At 30.9% G+C, this 17,824-nt stretch overlaps 1 protein-coding gene across 1 annotated transcript in view; it reads right to left on the bottom strand.

The window, feature by feature from the left end:
- Nucleotides 1-2,123: 2,123 nt before the first annotated feature.
- Nucleotides 2,124-17,824, bottom strand: part of LOC143046543 (uncharacterized) — a 43,605-nt gene continuing 27,904 nt past the window's right edge. Inside the window, exons 13-20 of the mRNA XM_076219700.1 lie at nt 17,150-17,203; nt 13,634-13,687; nt 10,837-11,319; nt 5,533-5,565; nt 4,476-4,523; nt 3,880-3,927; nt 2,751-2,783; nt 2,124-2,179 (exon numbers count right to left, since the gene is read on the bottom strand). Coding sequence (XP_076075815.1) covers nt 2,124-2,179; nt 2,751-2,783; nt 3,880-3,927; nt 4,476-4,523; nt 5,533-5,565; nt 10,837-11,319; nt 13,634-13,687; nt 17,150-17,203 — 809 coding nt within the window. The remainder of the gene's footprint in view (nt 2,180-2,750; nt 2,784-3,879; nt 3,928-4,475; nt 4,524-5,532; nt 5,566-10,836; nt 11,320-13,633; nt 13,688-17,149; nt 17,204-17,824) is intronic.

Consider the following 17,824-nt stretch of genomic DNA (forward strand, 5'->3'; position numbering starts at 1 on the left):
GAAGAACAAGTAAAACAAAGTCTTCCATGAGTTGTTTGTGGTTTTCAACTTTCTGGCATTACGTTTTCTCCATGAAACTACGGTAAACAATGCAAATTGTGCCCAAGTTGTTGTATGGATATTTCCTCACAGATTATTGCTGACTGACTGATTCTATTTGAATGAATTAATGTTGAAGATCATTAATGACCCATCTGATAAACAGATTACCTTTAACAACAGATTATGACATCAGTTGTAACCGTTGATTAGCTTGGGATCGTAAACAAAGTCATAAACTTTTCGCCAGGTTAAATTTAGTAATTAGCGGATCATATCAATTAGAACAAAATAATATACAATCGATCTTCAAAATAGGCAGGGCGCCCTGGAAACTAAAAAAAGCACAGGGCAGCACTTGGGAAAGGGCGGGTGCTGCGCCCTCTGAAAATGGCCTAGCTAGAACACTGAACATCATAAAGGGACATTACTGAGAACAAAAACCCATATTGCACTTGATTTGAGTTTTGTGGTCATAAGTAATGTGTATAAGTTTCATAATGTTTGGCTGAGCAAACTTAAGGTTATAAGCATTGTGTACAAGTTTCATAACATTTGGTTGAGGCAACATGTTAGAGAACGGAAATTAAACATTTTTTATTTTTTTCCATTTATAAAGGGGCATAACTCGAAAATGGTTACAGTGACCCAAGTAAAATTCAAATTAATCTGTATTTTGTGGTAATAGTATAGTTATTGTGCATAAGTTTCATAATAATTGGTTGAGGCAAACTTAAAGTTTGAGAACAGAAACTAAAAACTTAGAAATTTTTCCATTTATAAAGGAGCATAACTCTAGAACCATTTAAGTGATGCTACCGAAATTCTAACTTGATCTGTGTTTTGGGGTCATAGGCAATTGTGTATAAGTTTCATAACATTTGATTTAGGCAAACTTGAGTGAGAGAACAGAAACTAAATTTTTAGCAATTTTTCAATTTATAGAGAAGCATTACTCTTAAACTGTTATACTGACGGTACCAAAATTCCAACTTGATCTGTGTTTTGTGGTAATAAGCATTGTGTATAAGTTTCATAACATTTGGTTTGGAAACCAATTTTAGGACGTACATACAGATGGAAAAGGGTAAAACTTAATCCCCAGTTGGGGCATTAAAACAATTAGTCTGAACATCTGACACAAATTCCTAAACCTGACCTAAGTATATCCTTAAAGTTAATTTGTGTTGTATTTATAAGGAACTTACTTCTTATTTTGAATGGAACCCCAACAAATGTATCGAATTTCTTTTGTCCTACAATATAAAAACAACATGAAATAATTTTTTGCATAGCTCTGATAATATTTCATTTCAAAGTGTTTCTAATTCATCAGAAACTAAGGTCCTTCTATTTATTAGCCGATTGGCAATCATACCATATGTCCTTTTTTATATGTTGTGTACAAGTTAACATTTTGTACAAATCATGATTAAAAAGTGCTTAGGTACAAATTTCAATTTGTACAAAATTTGACTAAAATTCACATATATAATTTGTACAATACTTTATAGTAGGGAGTTTGTTATAAAATAGCATTGATACACACTATAGAATTATTCAATGATTTCACAATGAACCTTAATTAAAAATTATTAAAATAGTTTGGTATCATTTGTTTGATCATGTGCATGAATTATGGTATCGAAATTGCACAAAATCTTTTGCTTTTTAAATATATTTACATTTAAAAGTGCTGCACCCTCTTTGCATCAAATGTGATAGGATATTTGGTGGTTGAATCTGTTTCACTAATGATTTTTAGACAATATACAGACAATTTTTATCTTTCTATTAGAATGATCTACAGAAAATTGTGTTCCTTCAGTTTGTCATCATCAGACATGGTGGCCTATTTTCATGACTTAACAATAGAAAATTCAAAGGAATGCAAGAAAATTTGATGTCATAATTGAATTTTACATCTAATACATAATCATATATCATTTTGAAGGATCTTCAATGTTTGAAGGAAAACAATCAATTTTCTACAATGTTTTTATTTTGAGAAACATGAAAAGATCATCGCCACATATTATATGCTTTTAAATGTGTGAGATCTCATACAGTAGTTTTTTTAAATATTATTTACCTCCAGTTTTTGATAAATCTTCTGCTGTGTTCATTATTTGACATATTACTATGAAAAAAAGTAAAAGAAACCATAAGACAACAAATATAATGATTTCTGGTTAATACAGAGCTCGAAATGTATGCATTGTACAGAGTTTTGTATATTGTTGAACTGAATTTTGACATCTAAATGTCTTTGCTAGCAGTGTCAAAATTTATTTTTTCCCCTGGAAAATTTATTATAAACAATGTCATAATATCTGTTTCTGTTGGCACAATGTCGTATGCACTTTATTACATGGAAAAATATTTCAAAATATTTCTTTTACTCAGAAATTGTATTATGAAGGATCCATTAATTCCCCAAAACAGTACCTAATATTGTTTGTCTTTTTCCAGAATATGAACATAATATTTGCCATAATGATTGAAAGCTTGGTTTCTGTCTCAATGTTAAATTATGCATTCTTATTTATACTTTAGTTTCAATAATACAGGTCCTTTAAAAAGGCCAAACTATTAAAAACAAATATTTGGAACACATATCTGTCATTCTAAATATGATTTTGATACATTTTAAAAATAAAATGTGTTCAGCTCTGCAAATAGAACAATTATATCTTTATAACTATATTTACCTGCTATTGCTTGTTTTTTCGTCAGACCAAATTCTATATAAAAAAAAAATAGAAGAAAAGATATGAAAACAAATATGATAATTTCTGGTCAATATATATACTTTATATATGTAAGTCTGAACAAATGACAACTCTACAACAGATCTATCGATTGGATCACCAGTGTAAGTGACACACAGCTGAAATACATATATTATACACATAAGGGAGTTCGCTTCTCAGTTTCAAAGTAATTAACTTTTCAAAACACTAGTTTATATAGATAGGGGGTTATTAAAGGAATCCAAAGAGCAAAAAAAATATATAGGTCGCCGTGCTTGTTTTAGAGATATATGCCATTGAAATTTTGGCGGGAAAATATTCTCTCTTGACTTTTCATAGCTTTATCATTGACAAGTTAAAGTTCTCAAAAACTGTTAAAAAGTAATTAAAATTTTATAAGACTTTTACAGGTTGCTTATCATTATACATGTAAAAGATTTATAGAAAGAAAAATGGGGGTCACCGGGCAAATTTTTTCCAGGCATTCAAATGGATAAAACCAGAGGATTCCGAAAATCTGTCAAAAAATCCAAAACATGACAAGCCAGCTTCCATAATTACTGTTGATATCAACGTTACAAAGTTAAATTTGCAAAAAATTATACCAAAGGATGGATCTATCGCAGAGTTGTCCTTTAACCCTGTCTTTCATAAAGACGCCTTTTGATGCCTGTGTAGTGCCTCAGTTGAAATGTCTTACCTAAGAAAAAACTTTATCGGACATAATCAAATTTGTATCTAATATAAAAAGGATATTCATAAGAAGATCTGACTGGAATTTCGTTGATGAAATATTCGTTTTCACCATGCATTAATACTTTAAACCTGAAGATTTTTTTTATTCCTATGTCAATCAAGTATGGAAAAATATAAATCAATGGAGGAAAGGGTTAAGACAGTTATTTAGCAAATCTGCAATCAATTCCATCTTCATGCCTAATATATCATGTTACAACTCTAGATTCTACTGACGTGGAACGGTAACACTATAGGCCACCGAAAGTTGAATTATTAGTTCAATGTAGGTTTTTAAATGTGTGAGATCTTCTATTATAACCAAGAAATAGTTTTTTATAGACATAGTTACCTTTAGTTTCTGGTAAAACTTCTGCTGTTTTCTGTATAACATTTGTTACTAGCAAAAAAAGTAAAAGAAAGCGTAAGCATGATGGCTGTATAAATTACATTCATATTTGTATAAAATAGATTGTACGACTACATCATGTGTAATATGATATTTGGTGGTGAAATCTGTTTCTCTAATGACAAAATATAGACAATTTCAATCCTTCTATTAGAATGATCTACAGAAAGTTGTGTTCCTTCAGTATGACATCACCAGACATGGTGGCCTATTTTCATGACATCACAATAGAAAATTCAGAGGAATGCCAACATTTGACAACATTATTGAATTTTGACATCTAATACATAGTCATATATCATTTTGAAGGATCTTCAATGTGTAATGGAAAATAATTAATTTTTCTACAATGTTTTTTTTAAAGAGCATGAAAAGATCATCTGACACCACAATTTGTATGTTTTTAAATGTGTGGGATCTGTTATTATAACCATACATTATATGAGGTTTGGCTGTTATCTGCTCTTTGGTCAAGTTGTTGTCTCTTTGATACTTTCCCATTTCCATTCTCAATTTCATTTTTTTATAGTTATATTTACCTTTAGTTTCTGGTAAAACGTCTGCTGGTTTCTGTATAAGATTTGTAACTATGGAAAAAAGTAGTAAGAGAAATACAACAAATATGATGATTTCTGGTCAATACAGAGCTTGAAATGTATGCAATGTATAATAGTTTTGTTTATTGTTGAAATCTGTATGTTGATCCATAAATGTCTTTGCTTGCAGTGCCAACATATATTTGTTCCCCTGGAAACTTTGTATATAAACATATATGTCATAATATCTGTTTGTATTGGAACAAATATTCCATACCCTTTGTTCCCTAAGGAACAAATACTGTAATACATTTGTATTTCTTCAATGGGAAAAAATTCCGAATATTTCTTATACTTGGAACTTGTTTTATGAAGGATCTATTAATTCTTCCATAATTGTTTTTAGTGAAGTATAGGAATAGAACATGTGCAGGATGGCAAAAAAAAAAAATAAAAAAAAATAGATTCCTACACAATGGTTTTATGAAGAACAAGAGTAAAACAGTATGACTGATACATAATTAATACTTCAACAATTGATTTTGTGATGAATAGGAATAGAAAAGTAAGGCAAAAAATAATTTCTAGGAAAAACAGAATTACATCAGTATAGCAGAAACTTAATTAATTCTTCAACAATGGTTTTAGTGAAAATAGGAATAGAATAGTACGGCAGAAACATAACTAATTTCTCCCAAATGGTTTTTGTGGAGAACATGATGAGACCAATATAGCAAAAAAAATCAATTCCTACATAATAGTTTTCGTGAAGAATAGGTATTAGTATGGCAGAAAAATAATCAAAATGTGTACAGGTTTGCTTATACTGTGGATTTATTTATTGTTGTGAGATTACCAATTTTTGTGGTTTGAGGAAAAGTTGCAGATTCCTTGATACTTAATTTCGTTGTTTTGGCAAAGACTGCATACATTCGTAATTCGTTGAACATTTGAATTGGTTGTTGATTTGTACCCACGGAATCCACGAAAATTGGTATCCAACGATTATTAAAGAATTTACAGTAGTAGAGCAAATATGTATTTTTATAATTATATTTACCTGCAGCTGCTGGTCTTTTCATCAAACTAAATTCTGTGTGAAAAAAAAAGAAAAGAAAAGATATGACAACCAATACAATAATTTCTGGTCCCTACATATATTATATTTATGTACGTTTAAACAAATGACAACTCTACTACACATCCATCCATTGGATCACCAGTGAAGGTGATACACAGCTAAATACATATGTATATTTCATTTCATTTGAAATTGGGTCTTTCCTGTTTGCTATTTGTAGTAAAAATATATAGATGGGAACCAGTTATAACTAGTTCTGTATAACTAGTTCTGCAACAGTACATATTATTTATAAAGTTTGATTTTAGGTGCATAAGGCACAATAAATGTTTTGGCTGTTTTTTACGAGTAGGTTTTTATGTTACTACATAAAGTTTGGCATTTAAATGTATTAGTGTTGAAGGTGAGCGCAGTTATGTCGAATTAAATTAGTCACATTCGTATATATATGTAGATGCTGCTATGTTTATGACATGTATAGTCACTATAGTATATATTCTTTAAATTGAATAAACTCTGTGCAATAAATAAAATGATATAGTGTATTGCAAGAGAAAATAATATGTTACTGTGAGCAACTAAATATTATTTCTTACATAACCTATCTTTTGTATTTATAGTAAATTTATTCTTGTTCTGAATATGCATACAATATTTTCTATTGAAAGTTTGGTTTTAATGTCTCAATGATGAATTCTACATTTTCATTTAATATTCAAATATTAAACAACCTTTATCAAGGTCAATCTATATCAAAAATGCAAGCCTACATTTGGCATTTCAAAAAACAAAAACAAAATTATACAACATTTTGGAAGAATCTAACCACTGTAAATTTAGAAATCATTGCATTTGAGCGAATGGACAAGAATGCAAGATAAGTCATTGCTGTTTCAGAAAATCTTTATACAGATATTTGTTTCAGTTATCAGGCCTTGAAGGCATAAAACTTTGCTCAGTACTCGGAGCACAAAAATCATGCTCGAAACATGAAATCCAGCAATTTGATTGGTTGATTTTCGAGTCTGAGTACAAAAATCATGCTCGAAAGTTTTATGACCGTGAGTTCATATATATATATTACAAGTATTATGATAATCATCAAGTTTATTTTGCATTATTTGCATCAATAAAACCTGTCAATAATTTCTGAATTTACAGAATGTTATGAAAATTGACCATACATTTTGTCATAAATCCATTGTAATCATCAATCTTGAAAAAGATTGATTTTTGTATATTGCTAATGTCATTTTTTGACTGACAAATGCAGTGCTAATGTCAGCATTTGACGGACAAAAAGTTGCTAACATAAAATATTGACGGAATATCTTTTGCTAACTTAAAGTACTGACATTCAATAATATGAGCAAGGTATAAATAATTTCTTTCTGAAGTGCAGGATCAGAGTGCTGACATTTTCCATTTAAAAGTGCATCAACAACTACCTTGAAAATAAAAATTTTTTGTTAACTTTTTTTACTATTTTTTTGGCAAATTAGTAGAAAATAAAGTACACTATCAAAATATGCAAAAAGAAATGTATTCCCCTAATAATAATCTTTTATTTAACAAATTAAAAAAATTATTCCTAAAGTCATTTTTGACAGACATTTTGACAGAATTTATGACATTAGCAACAAATATAAATGAACATTTATGCCATTAAACTCTGATAGTTTTGCTTAAAGTTGAGTAAAGTTCGTTTTTTTTCTTCTATAGATAAGCTATATAACAATCCATCATAAATAGAGATTTTGGTACAAGTGAAAAAGATTGATTTTTTGTATATTGCTAATGTCATTTTTTGACTGACAAATGCAGTGCTAATGTCAGCATTTGACGGATAAAAAGTTGTTGACATAAAATATTGACGGAATATTTTTTGCTAACTTAAAGTACTGACAGAACAATATTCAATAACATAAAATGTTGACAGATTGATATTAGCTATCATAATATGTTACGGAATGCTCTTTGCTAACATAAAAGAGGTACAAAATGCTATTCGCAAGCATAAAATTCACAGCCGAAGTGTCAAAAAGAAGGTTATGCTGAGGCGTAAAGCAATTAGTAACCAAACAATAGGAAGACAATCTCAGGGACAATGAAAATATACAACAACAAACAATTGACACTCAATACTAAAGAACTAAAGACAAAGACCCTGTAAAAATTGGGTGGCTTCAGATGAAGTCCATTTTGTCGGAACATATTTTTTTGTTCTTTATATCATGAAATAAAATAACTTAATTTGCTAAGTACCGTATTAAAGAAGTTTCTGCAACTCATTTCACAAAAAATCTTACTTGAAAAAGTACTTCTAAATCGTTAACCTTTCAGTATAACTGAAAATCAATTTTAGTCGTAAGACTTTTGTGAAAAGAGCAACTGGTCTGAAAAAGCTTGTTAAATGTTTCCGTCAAATCTTCCTCACAATCACTGGTTACTAAAATGAATATCAAGTAGTTACAAGTTTTTAGCCTATAACATGTATAATACATATATTTAAAAAAAAATTCAGAACAAGATCTACACAGTTTTCATTGAATCCAATTTAATGATATAATTATAACAAAAATTATTAACAGAAATTTGTTTTCTTCATTGTCCATGTAGTTAGTCCAAGATCTTCTGAGGCCCATTCTTGAAAACTTAACCTGTAAAGAAAAAAAATTATTGACTAAAATCATTTGCATTTATAACACTATATTTATATAAATTAATATCATTGATTTACACTATATATAATTTGTCACTTGTTTTATAATTATCTAAACAGGAAGTAACATAGAAGAAATATGCAATTTACTTACTATCACACCTTATTTTTATAAATATTTAGCTAGCATTAGAACTATGGTTGCTACATGTACAACATTGGTTAAGTTAATATCCCAAGTCAGGAGCCTCTGGCCTTTGTTAGTCTTGTATTATTTTAATTTTTTGTTTCTTGTGTATAATTTGGAGTTTAGTATGGTGTTCATTATCACTGAACCAGTATATATTTGTTTAGGGGCCAGCTTAAGGGTGCCTCCGGGTGCGAGAATTTCTCGTTGCATTGAAGACCTGTTGATGACCTTCTGCTGTTGTCTGCTCTATGGTCGGGTTGTTGTCTCTTTGGCACATTCCCCATTTCCATTCTCAATTTTATGTATAGTTATGTGCTACTCTACTGATTAATCAATGATTTTGTAAACATATAGACAAAACTCTTCTTTTGTGTACCTGTTCTTGTAAATTTGTTCTGTTACAACAGTTTCTCGTGTTGACATGCATTTGTATCCTCTGTATTAAAAAAAGAGATATAGGGGTATGATAGCCAATGAGACAACTATTCACAAGAGTTCAAATCAGTGAAAATTGGCAATTATAGGTCAATGTACAGCCTTCAACAATGATAAAACCCCATACAGTATACTCAGTTATTGTGGATTCATTTATTTTTCGTGGATACCAAATTTCATGGTTTAACAAAAGTCTACATACAACCTTATAGAAAGTTTGTGACGCGGTTAACATTTAAATTTGTTTTTTACTTAGATACCCTCAAAATTTGGTATCCCATGAATAATAATGCATCCACAGTAGTCATCTTCTATAAAAAGCCCCATTTGGTATTGGTTTTGTTGTTGCGTTGCTGTCTCATTGAAGTTTACAAAATGTACCCTACATCTGTTTTTCTTCCTAGTTAAATATGTATATCTAACCTCAGAATTCAAGACTTATATCAAGCAATGGTTTGCCTTCAGTATCCTCCAGATGGTCCAGGATTTCAGCCACTCCAACATTCCAGTTTTCTTCAGATTCTGACTCAGAGTCCATCACAACATCAATTTCCCGAATTGAGTTACCACAAAATTGCAGCCATGTATGTGAGACCACACAATACAGATTTCATTCTCAAGACAAACGCTAATATCTCTTGGGAAAATGATGCGGTTCAGATCTTCTCGAACCATTCCACTGCCATAGAGGGAATACACTGATCTGACTTTTGATTTTAAAACAGATGCCAAACAAAACATCTGCCAAATCCCCATGTATCTGCCAGGTTTTACTATTTCCATGAGTTCTTTGCAATATATCCTTCTTTAAACTGTTGGTGTTAAGACTGCGGATGGATCAAATTCATCAGAGTACTGAGCATACAAAGATGTATGGTTTTTGCCAGATAATTGCCCGGAACCCTTGCTTAACAAGAATGTGTTCATAGTACACGTTTGCCCCACTCCCTCTATCATTTTCTATGTTCAGTGGACTGTAAAAATTGGGGTCGAAACTTTAATTTGGAATTAAAATTAGAAAGATCATATCATAGGGAACATGTGTATTAAGTTTCAAGTTGATGTAACTTTAACTTCATCAAAAACTACCTTGACCAAAAACTTTAACCTGAGCTTCGCACTATCATTTTCTATGTTGAGTGGACCATGAAATTTGGGTCAAAACTATAATTTGGCATTAAAATTAGAAAGATCATATCATGGGGAACATGTGTACTAAGTTTCAAGTTGATTGGACTTCAACTTCATAGCTGGAGTGTCCTATTGTAGTTATTACATATTGAACATTCACTATTAATACACTGGAACTTATGAAAGTGATCGTTGTCAGAATTACTGCATAAAAGTATATCCAAAATATCCTTTTCACCTGTTTTCTTTTTGCTGGAATCTTTCACAGTCCTGCTAAATACCAAAAGTTTGTATCTGATGTTGACACAGTATACGTACATTTTTAAGTCTTAGAGCTGCAAATTTTCCTAGGCTAACAGGCTTTGCATGATTTTCTGCCAGGTATTTTAAATGAGCTGCTTTCATGGAAATTTGCATACCATACCTAGGGCAATCTTTGGTAGCAAATTTTTTTTGAGGTAGTATCCTTGTGATTTCTTCTCTTTTGTAAAAGTTTGGTATGCGCTCTTTACCCACTATGGTACCATTCCTTTTCCCCAACTTTGAAATAACTCTAGTAACTGTTCTTCTATTAAGTTTCAATGTTCTTCTCAAAAATCGTTTGCTTTCATCAACAAGGGACTTTGCAATTGTTTGCCCTCTGAAGATCCATTGAGGTCTGTAGGGATGCCATTCAATCTAATTCTACTAGTTTTGATTCCAATTTTTTCCATCGATCTCCTCTTCCTTGGAGTGGCGTTTTGCACAAAATTCTTTACAATTTTGGCAAATTTTATTGGTGTTCTGAGCAATGCAGTCCTTACCTTTGTAGTTACGTTCCATTCTGTTTGTTTTGAACTGAATGCATTAATACTAGTTTGCTTACCTCTTTTATTGATCTTGGAATCAGCATCTTCCCCTTTATGTTTTCTTTTTACAGCTTTCCTTTCTCTGTCTTTTTTTCGTATCCACATCATTTTTTGATAGGACATTTTATTTCTTTCTAATCTTTTTTTATCACGATTGTATTGCTGTCGACTTTTTATTGCATTTCTGGTTTGCGTATCTGCAACTTTCTTTTTTTCCCTTGGTTTCCAGTTTATATTCTCTGATTTCTTTCTTTCAATGTAATTAGTTTGCCTTTGCCTTTGTTGTTCTAATTGTCGATGTTTTTGTTTTTTTGCTTCATCAGATGGTTTTTTTTTCTTCAATTCTTTTTTTAGATTTTCTCTAGTTTTTTTGGCTCTTTGGCGTTGTTTTTCAAGATAATGTAAATATTTTAGAGGATGTTCTTCTTTCAGTTTTAGTCTATATTGCGCAGATTTACCTTTAACTTTCACAAGATCCCCCATGTCAATTAAAGAAGTACCTAAAAATATATATATACAGGTGTAGAATGTTGCCATTGTTGGTCTCTGCACTAGAGTTGTCTCATTGGCAATCATACCACATCTTATTTTTGTATATGAGTAGAACGTGGTGTTTCATCTCACGAATCAATCAAATAAAGCTTTATTTTATTTTAGGCATTATGGAACCCAACATTTTACTTAAGTATTCTTAATTGCCTTGAAGACTCAGGGGCGGATCCAGCCATTTAAAAAAGGTGGAATTCAAACCACATGTATGTCCCCATTCAAATGCATTTTTTTTTATTATTTATAACTTCCAATTTACAACATAATATACACAAATATAATAGCAATATATAATATATAAATCTATAGATATTATCTAATCAATACATCTTTCTATTAGGAAGCAATTTTTTTTTTTTTTTAAATATACAAATATAAGATAAAGAGTAAAGCAGTTTGAACACCGAAGAGAGAGAGATAGAAAAAGAGAGTGAGAGAGAATAGTGTGGTGAGTTTTCAATATAATTCATCTAGAAATTGAATTCTGAATTCTATTTTAGTATAGTAAATACAGCATTTTCATTTATAACATGTATAATATTAAATGTAAAGTATATACATTTTTGTACTTACATTGTAACTAAGTAATATATCAAAAGCATTCCATTCTCTGAGAAACTGATGTTCACATGCATTCAAATGCATTGATCGTCAAACAAAGGGGGTTCAACTCCCACTGGATCTGCCACTGAGGCTTGATACATTTTTTTTATCATATTAAATTCTGGTTCCCCTCCCCAAGTTTCCGTCGAATGGTATCCAACTGTGCAGGGTATTTAAATTATTATTAATTATTAAACACATTCCATTTACTTTTAAATTGCCTGAAGTTCAATCAAATTTGTCAAAAGAGAATATCTTTTTGACCATTTATTCTGTTAGTCTGTTAGAAAAATGACCGTCTGTCATATTAAAATGATAGCAAAAGAATTTCTGTCAAATTCTGACGAATTAACGAGTATTGTCCGTCAAAATATGACAATTGGCAAAAAAGATCTGTCAAAATTTGACGATCGCAAAATTAAGATCTGTCAAAATTTGACGATCGTAATCACAAATCATTCCCCATGTGCTTCCGGGGCGATTTATTTCTTATAAATGTATACAGGATGGTATGTGTAAAATTATCGGTTACAGGAACTGTTAGAAATGATATTTTTAATAACATGTTTCAATCATCATTATTTGCTAATGTCAAAAAATATTGACAGACAGATGAAAAATAAAAAGTTTACTGCTTACCTGTCACTTGTTGACAATCACCGCCCATGAATTTCGTTATGTGACATATTTTTGAAGCGCCCCTAGCGGCAATTGTTTTATTATTGCACTGAATGATACCGAAAGTCAAAGTTGAACATTGCTAACGTCAGTCCTTAACTTTGACAGAAAAGACGATCGCAAAATTATTTATGTTGATAAATATACTGCCAACAAAAATATATGGTTCAACTGATGCGTATTTATAGTCTTTGTGGTTGTTTATTTTTAAAACAGGAATCAGCAGGAATAGTTATTTATAAATAGCCAACTTTTCACGTGTGTTTAAAAAAGATTGCTGACGTCAAAATTGCTGACAGAATGGTTGTTTTGAAAAGATCAATTTTCAAATAAAAAAAATTGACATATTTATGATCATCCAGTGATTAAAAAGAACCGTTATTGATTGGTTGACATATGAAGAAATATACCTTAAACATGAATAGTCGTAATTTTAATAGGTTACAGACAGTTGTTGACCTAAAATACGACCTCATAAATTACGGTAGCGCAATTCCGTCAAAGTTGTTGCGAATTCAACATAATTTTATCTAATAAATTGTAAATAATTACTCATATTCTTTTTAAAGTAATTTTTCATTGTTCAATATGTCACACACAAATCCCCAAACACTCTGGGAATGTTTATTGGAATTGTAATTAGTTTATTCCAGCCCATTTAGATATTTGACGGACACTGGTGCACTTTTAAATGGAAGATGTCTCGTATAAATAATATCTTTATGAAGTGCAGGATCAGAGCAGTGTTATAAGTTTTATGTTTTTAAATGTGTGGGCACTGCTATGAGTAAAGGGTATACATAATATCTTTCTGAAGTGCAGGATCAGAGCAGTGTTACGGGTTATATGTTTTAAATGTGTCAGGACTGCTATGAGCAAGGTATCAATAATATCTTTGTGAAGTCCAGGATCAGAGCAGTGTTACGGGTTATATGTTTTAAATGTGTCAGGACAGTATCTTCACTTTTCTATTATTATATTTACCTTCAGATTCTGAATGTGTATCTTTTCTTTTTCTTTTCTTATGATTTAGCATATCTGATTTAAAAAAGCAAAAAAGAAGATTATTATAGTATGTTTATTTCTTGGTAATTTGTAGATTGACATATCGTATAGACATTTATTATAAAATATTGTTTTTTACTTCTTACTTTGTGCTTGTTTAAAAAGGGGAATGCTGATTGCGTAAGTCTATATATAACAGCACATGTTTTACCTGATAAACCTTTTTCTTGGTATCATAATTTAAAATTCATATATCAGAACAAAATCTGTATTAGCATTTGCTAATAATTACGTACATTAAAGCCAATAAGTTCAAAGGGGCCCAACTCCTAGAAAAACTAGATGCGTCAAAGCAACACGAATGGCCCGTCTCAAAAAGTTGAAAAATCTGCAATTGTAATAACACATGTGGACACAAACATTATGGTATTGTCTTACATATCATAAACCAGCTCAACATCTAGAGGTGTATAGAAAAAAATTCCATATAACTGTGATTTTTAACAATTTCCAAAGTTGTAAACCCTTCATTTTAACAAAAATTAGCGGAGCGAAATGAAACTTCAACTTGATCTGTAAGTCATCATGGTTAGCTCACATACCCAAATTACATCATGGGTAACTCACATACCAAAAATCAGCCCAATATCTAAAGATGTTTAGAAAAAAACTAAGGGTTATGCAAATACATGCAATTGATTATAATTGCTAACAAAAATTACTGCTAGAAAAACAATGACACAAATTTTGACAATGGTGTGGATCATTTGATGAACGCGGAAGATAATTTAACAATGGTAGGGATCCTTAATTTGATGGTGGCAGAAGATATCTAAAAGATGGTAGTGCACCATCATAAAACAGGTCATGGAGACCCCTGGTTTAATTTAAGAGTAATTAATTGTCCAGACAGGCATTTGGGGGAGTAAAATTGACACTTCATATATTAATTTAATTGTCCATTGTGAATTACATTTATATTTAATCTCGCTATGTTCATTTGACAAAGATCTGCACTTTAAACAAGTAAATTTTCTCAAATACATTTAATATCAGAATATAAAATATTGCATTTTTTGAATGGATTCTATTATGTAATATTCTTTTATCATCAAAAAGACTAAGTTTTCAACAGTTTTGATACCAAAAGTAAGTGATAAAAAAGTTTCTACCACTCCTGACACTGAAAAGTCCTCATGAAGGTAAATCAGGAAAAGTGCTTCCAAGGAATATAATTTATAAAGTAGTTTTCAAAGTTGTCTAAAAAATATTGTGTTCAATACATATTTCTGTCAAAAAATCGCAACAATTAATAAATGAAACTTAATAAAAAGTTTATACCAAAAAAACTATGGCATATAGCATTAGATAAAAAGACCAAAACTCAAAAACTTAACTTTGACCACTGAACAATGAAAATGAGGTCAAGGTCACATGACATCTGCCCGTTAGACATGTACACTTAACAATCATTCCATACAACAAATATAGTAGACCTATTGCATATGGTATGAGAAAAACAGACCAAAACACAAAAATTTAACTATAACCACTGAACCATGAAAATGAGGTCAAGGTCAGATGACACCTGCCAGTTGGACATGTACACCTTACAGTCCTTCCATACACCGAATATACTAGCCCTATTGCTTATAGTATGAGATATGGACTTGACCACCAAAACTTAACCTTGTTCACTGATCCATGAAATGAGGTTGAGGTCAAGTGAAAACTGTCTGACAGACACGAGAACCTTGCAAGGTACGCACATATCAAATATAGTTATCCTATTACTTATAATAAGAGAGAATTCAACATTACAAAAAATTTGAACTTTTTTTTCAAGTGGTCACTGAACCATGAAAATGAGGCCAAGGACATTGGACATGTGACTGACGGAAACTTCGTAACATGAAGCATCTATATACAAAGTATGAAGCATCCAGGTCTTCCACCTTCTAAAATATAAAGCTTTTAAGAAGTGAGCTAACGCCACCGCCGTAGCCACCGACGCCGGATCACTATCCCTATGTCGAGCTTTCTGCAACAAAAGTTGCAGGCTCGACAAAAAATGACCGTCTGTCATATTAAAATGATAGCAAAAGAATTTCTGTCAAATTCTGACAAATGAACGAGTATTGTCCGTCAAAATATGACAATTGGCAAAAAAGATCTGTCAAAATTTGACGATCGCAAAATAAAGATCTGTCAAAATTTGACGATCGCAAAATTAAGATCTGTCAAAATTTGACGATCGCAAAATTAAGATCTGTCAAAAATTTTGACGATCGCAATCACAAATCATTCCCCATGTGCTTCCGAGGCGATTTATTTCTTATAAATGTATACAGGATGGTATGTGGATGGTTACAGGAACTGTTAGAAATAATATTTTTAATAACATGTTTCAATCGTCATTATTTGCTAATGTCAAAAAATATTGACAGACAGATGAAAAATAAAAAGTTTACTGCTTACCTGTTGATGTTGACAATCACCGCCCATGAATTTCGTTATTTGACGTATTTTTGAAGCGCCCCAAGCGGCAATTGTTTTATTATTGCACTGAATGATACCGAAAGTCAAAGTTGAACATTGCTAACGTCAGTCCTTAACTTTGACAGAAAAGACGATCGCAAAATTATTTATGTTGATAAATATACTGCCAACAAAAATATATGGTTCGATTGATGCATATTTATAGTCTTTGTGGTCGTTTATTTTTGAAACAGGAATCAGCAGGAATAGTTATTTATATAGCCAACTTTTCACATGTGTTTAAAAAAGATTGCTAACGTCAAAATTGCTGACAGAACGGTTGTTTTGAAAAGATCGATTTTCAAATAAAAAAATTGACATATTTATGATCATCCAGTGATTAAAAAGAACCATTATTGATTGGTTGACATGTGAAGAAATATACCTTAAACATGAATAGTCGTAATTTTAATAGGTTACAGACAGTTGTTGACCTCAAATACGACCTCATAAATTACGGTAGCATAATTCCGTCAAAGTTGTTGCAAATTCAACATAATTTTATCTAATAAATTGTAAATAATTACTCATATTCTTTTTAAAGTAATTTTTCATTGTTCAATATGTCACACACAAATCCCCAAACACTCTGGGAATGTTTATTGGAATTGTAATTAGTTTATTCCAGCCCATTTAGATATTTGACGGACACTGGTGCACTTTTAAATGGAAGATGTCTCGTATAAATAATATCTTTATGAAGTGCAGGATCAGAGCAGTGTTATAAGTTTTATGTTTTTAAATGTGTGGGCACTGCTATGAGCAAGGTATACATAATATCTTTCTGAAGTGCAGGATCAGAGCAGTGTTACGGGTTATATGTTTTAAATGTGTCAGGACTGCTATGAGCAAGGAATCAATAATATCTTTGTGAAGTCCAGGATCAGAGCAGTGTTATGGGTTATATGTTTTATATGTGTTAGGACAGTATCTTCACTTTTCTATAATTATATTTACCTTCAGATTCTAAATGTGTATCTTTTCTTTTTCTTTTCTTATGATTTAGCATATCTGATTTAAAAAAGCAAAAAACAAGATTATTATAGTATGTTTATTTCTTGGTAATTTGTAGATTGACATATCGTATAGACATTTATTATAAAATATTGTTTTTTACTTCTTACTTTGTGCTTGTTTAAAAAGGGGAATGCTGATTGCGTTAGTCTATATATAACAGCACATGTTTTACCTGATAAACTTTTTTCTTGGTATCATAATTTAAAATTCATATATCAGAACAAAATCTGTATTAGCATTTGCTAATAATTACGTACATTAAAGCCAATAAGTTCAAAGGGGCCCAACTCCTAGAAAAACTAGATGCGTCAAAGCAACACGAATGACCCGTCTCAAAAAGTTGAAAAATCTGCAATTATAATAACACATGTGGACACAAACATTATGGTATTGTCTTACATATCATAAAACAGCTCAACATCTGGAGGTGTATGTATAGAAAAAAATTCCATATAACTGTGATTTTTAACAATTTTCAAAGTTGTAAACCCTTAATTTTAACAAAAATTAGCGGAGCGAAACGAAACTTCAACTTGATCTGTAAGTCATCATGTTTAGCTCACATACCCAAATTATATCATGGGTAACTCACATACCAAAAATCAGCCCAATGTC

The sequence above is a fragment of the Mytilus galloprovincialis genome, chromosome 9 (genome assembly GCF_965363235.1).
Source record: "Mytilus galloprovincialis chromosome 9, xbMytGall1.hap1.1, whole genome shotgun sequence".
NCBI classification, from domain to species: domain Eukaryota; kingdom Metazoa; phylum Mollusca; class Bivalvia; order Mytilida; family Mytilidae; genus Mytilus; species Mytilus galloprovincialis.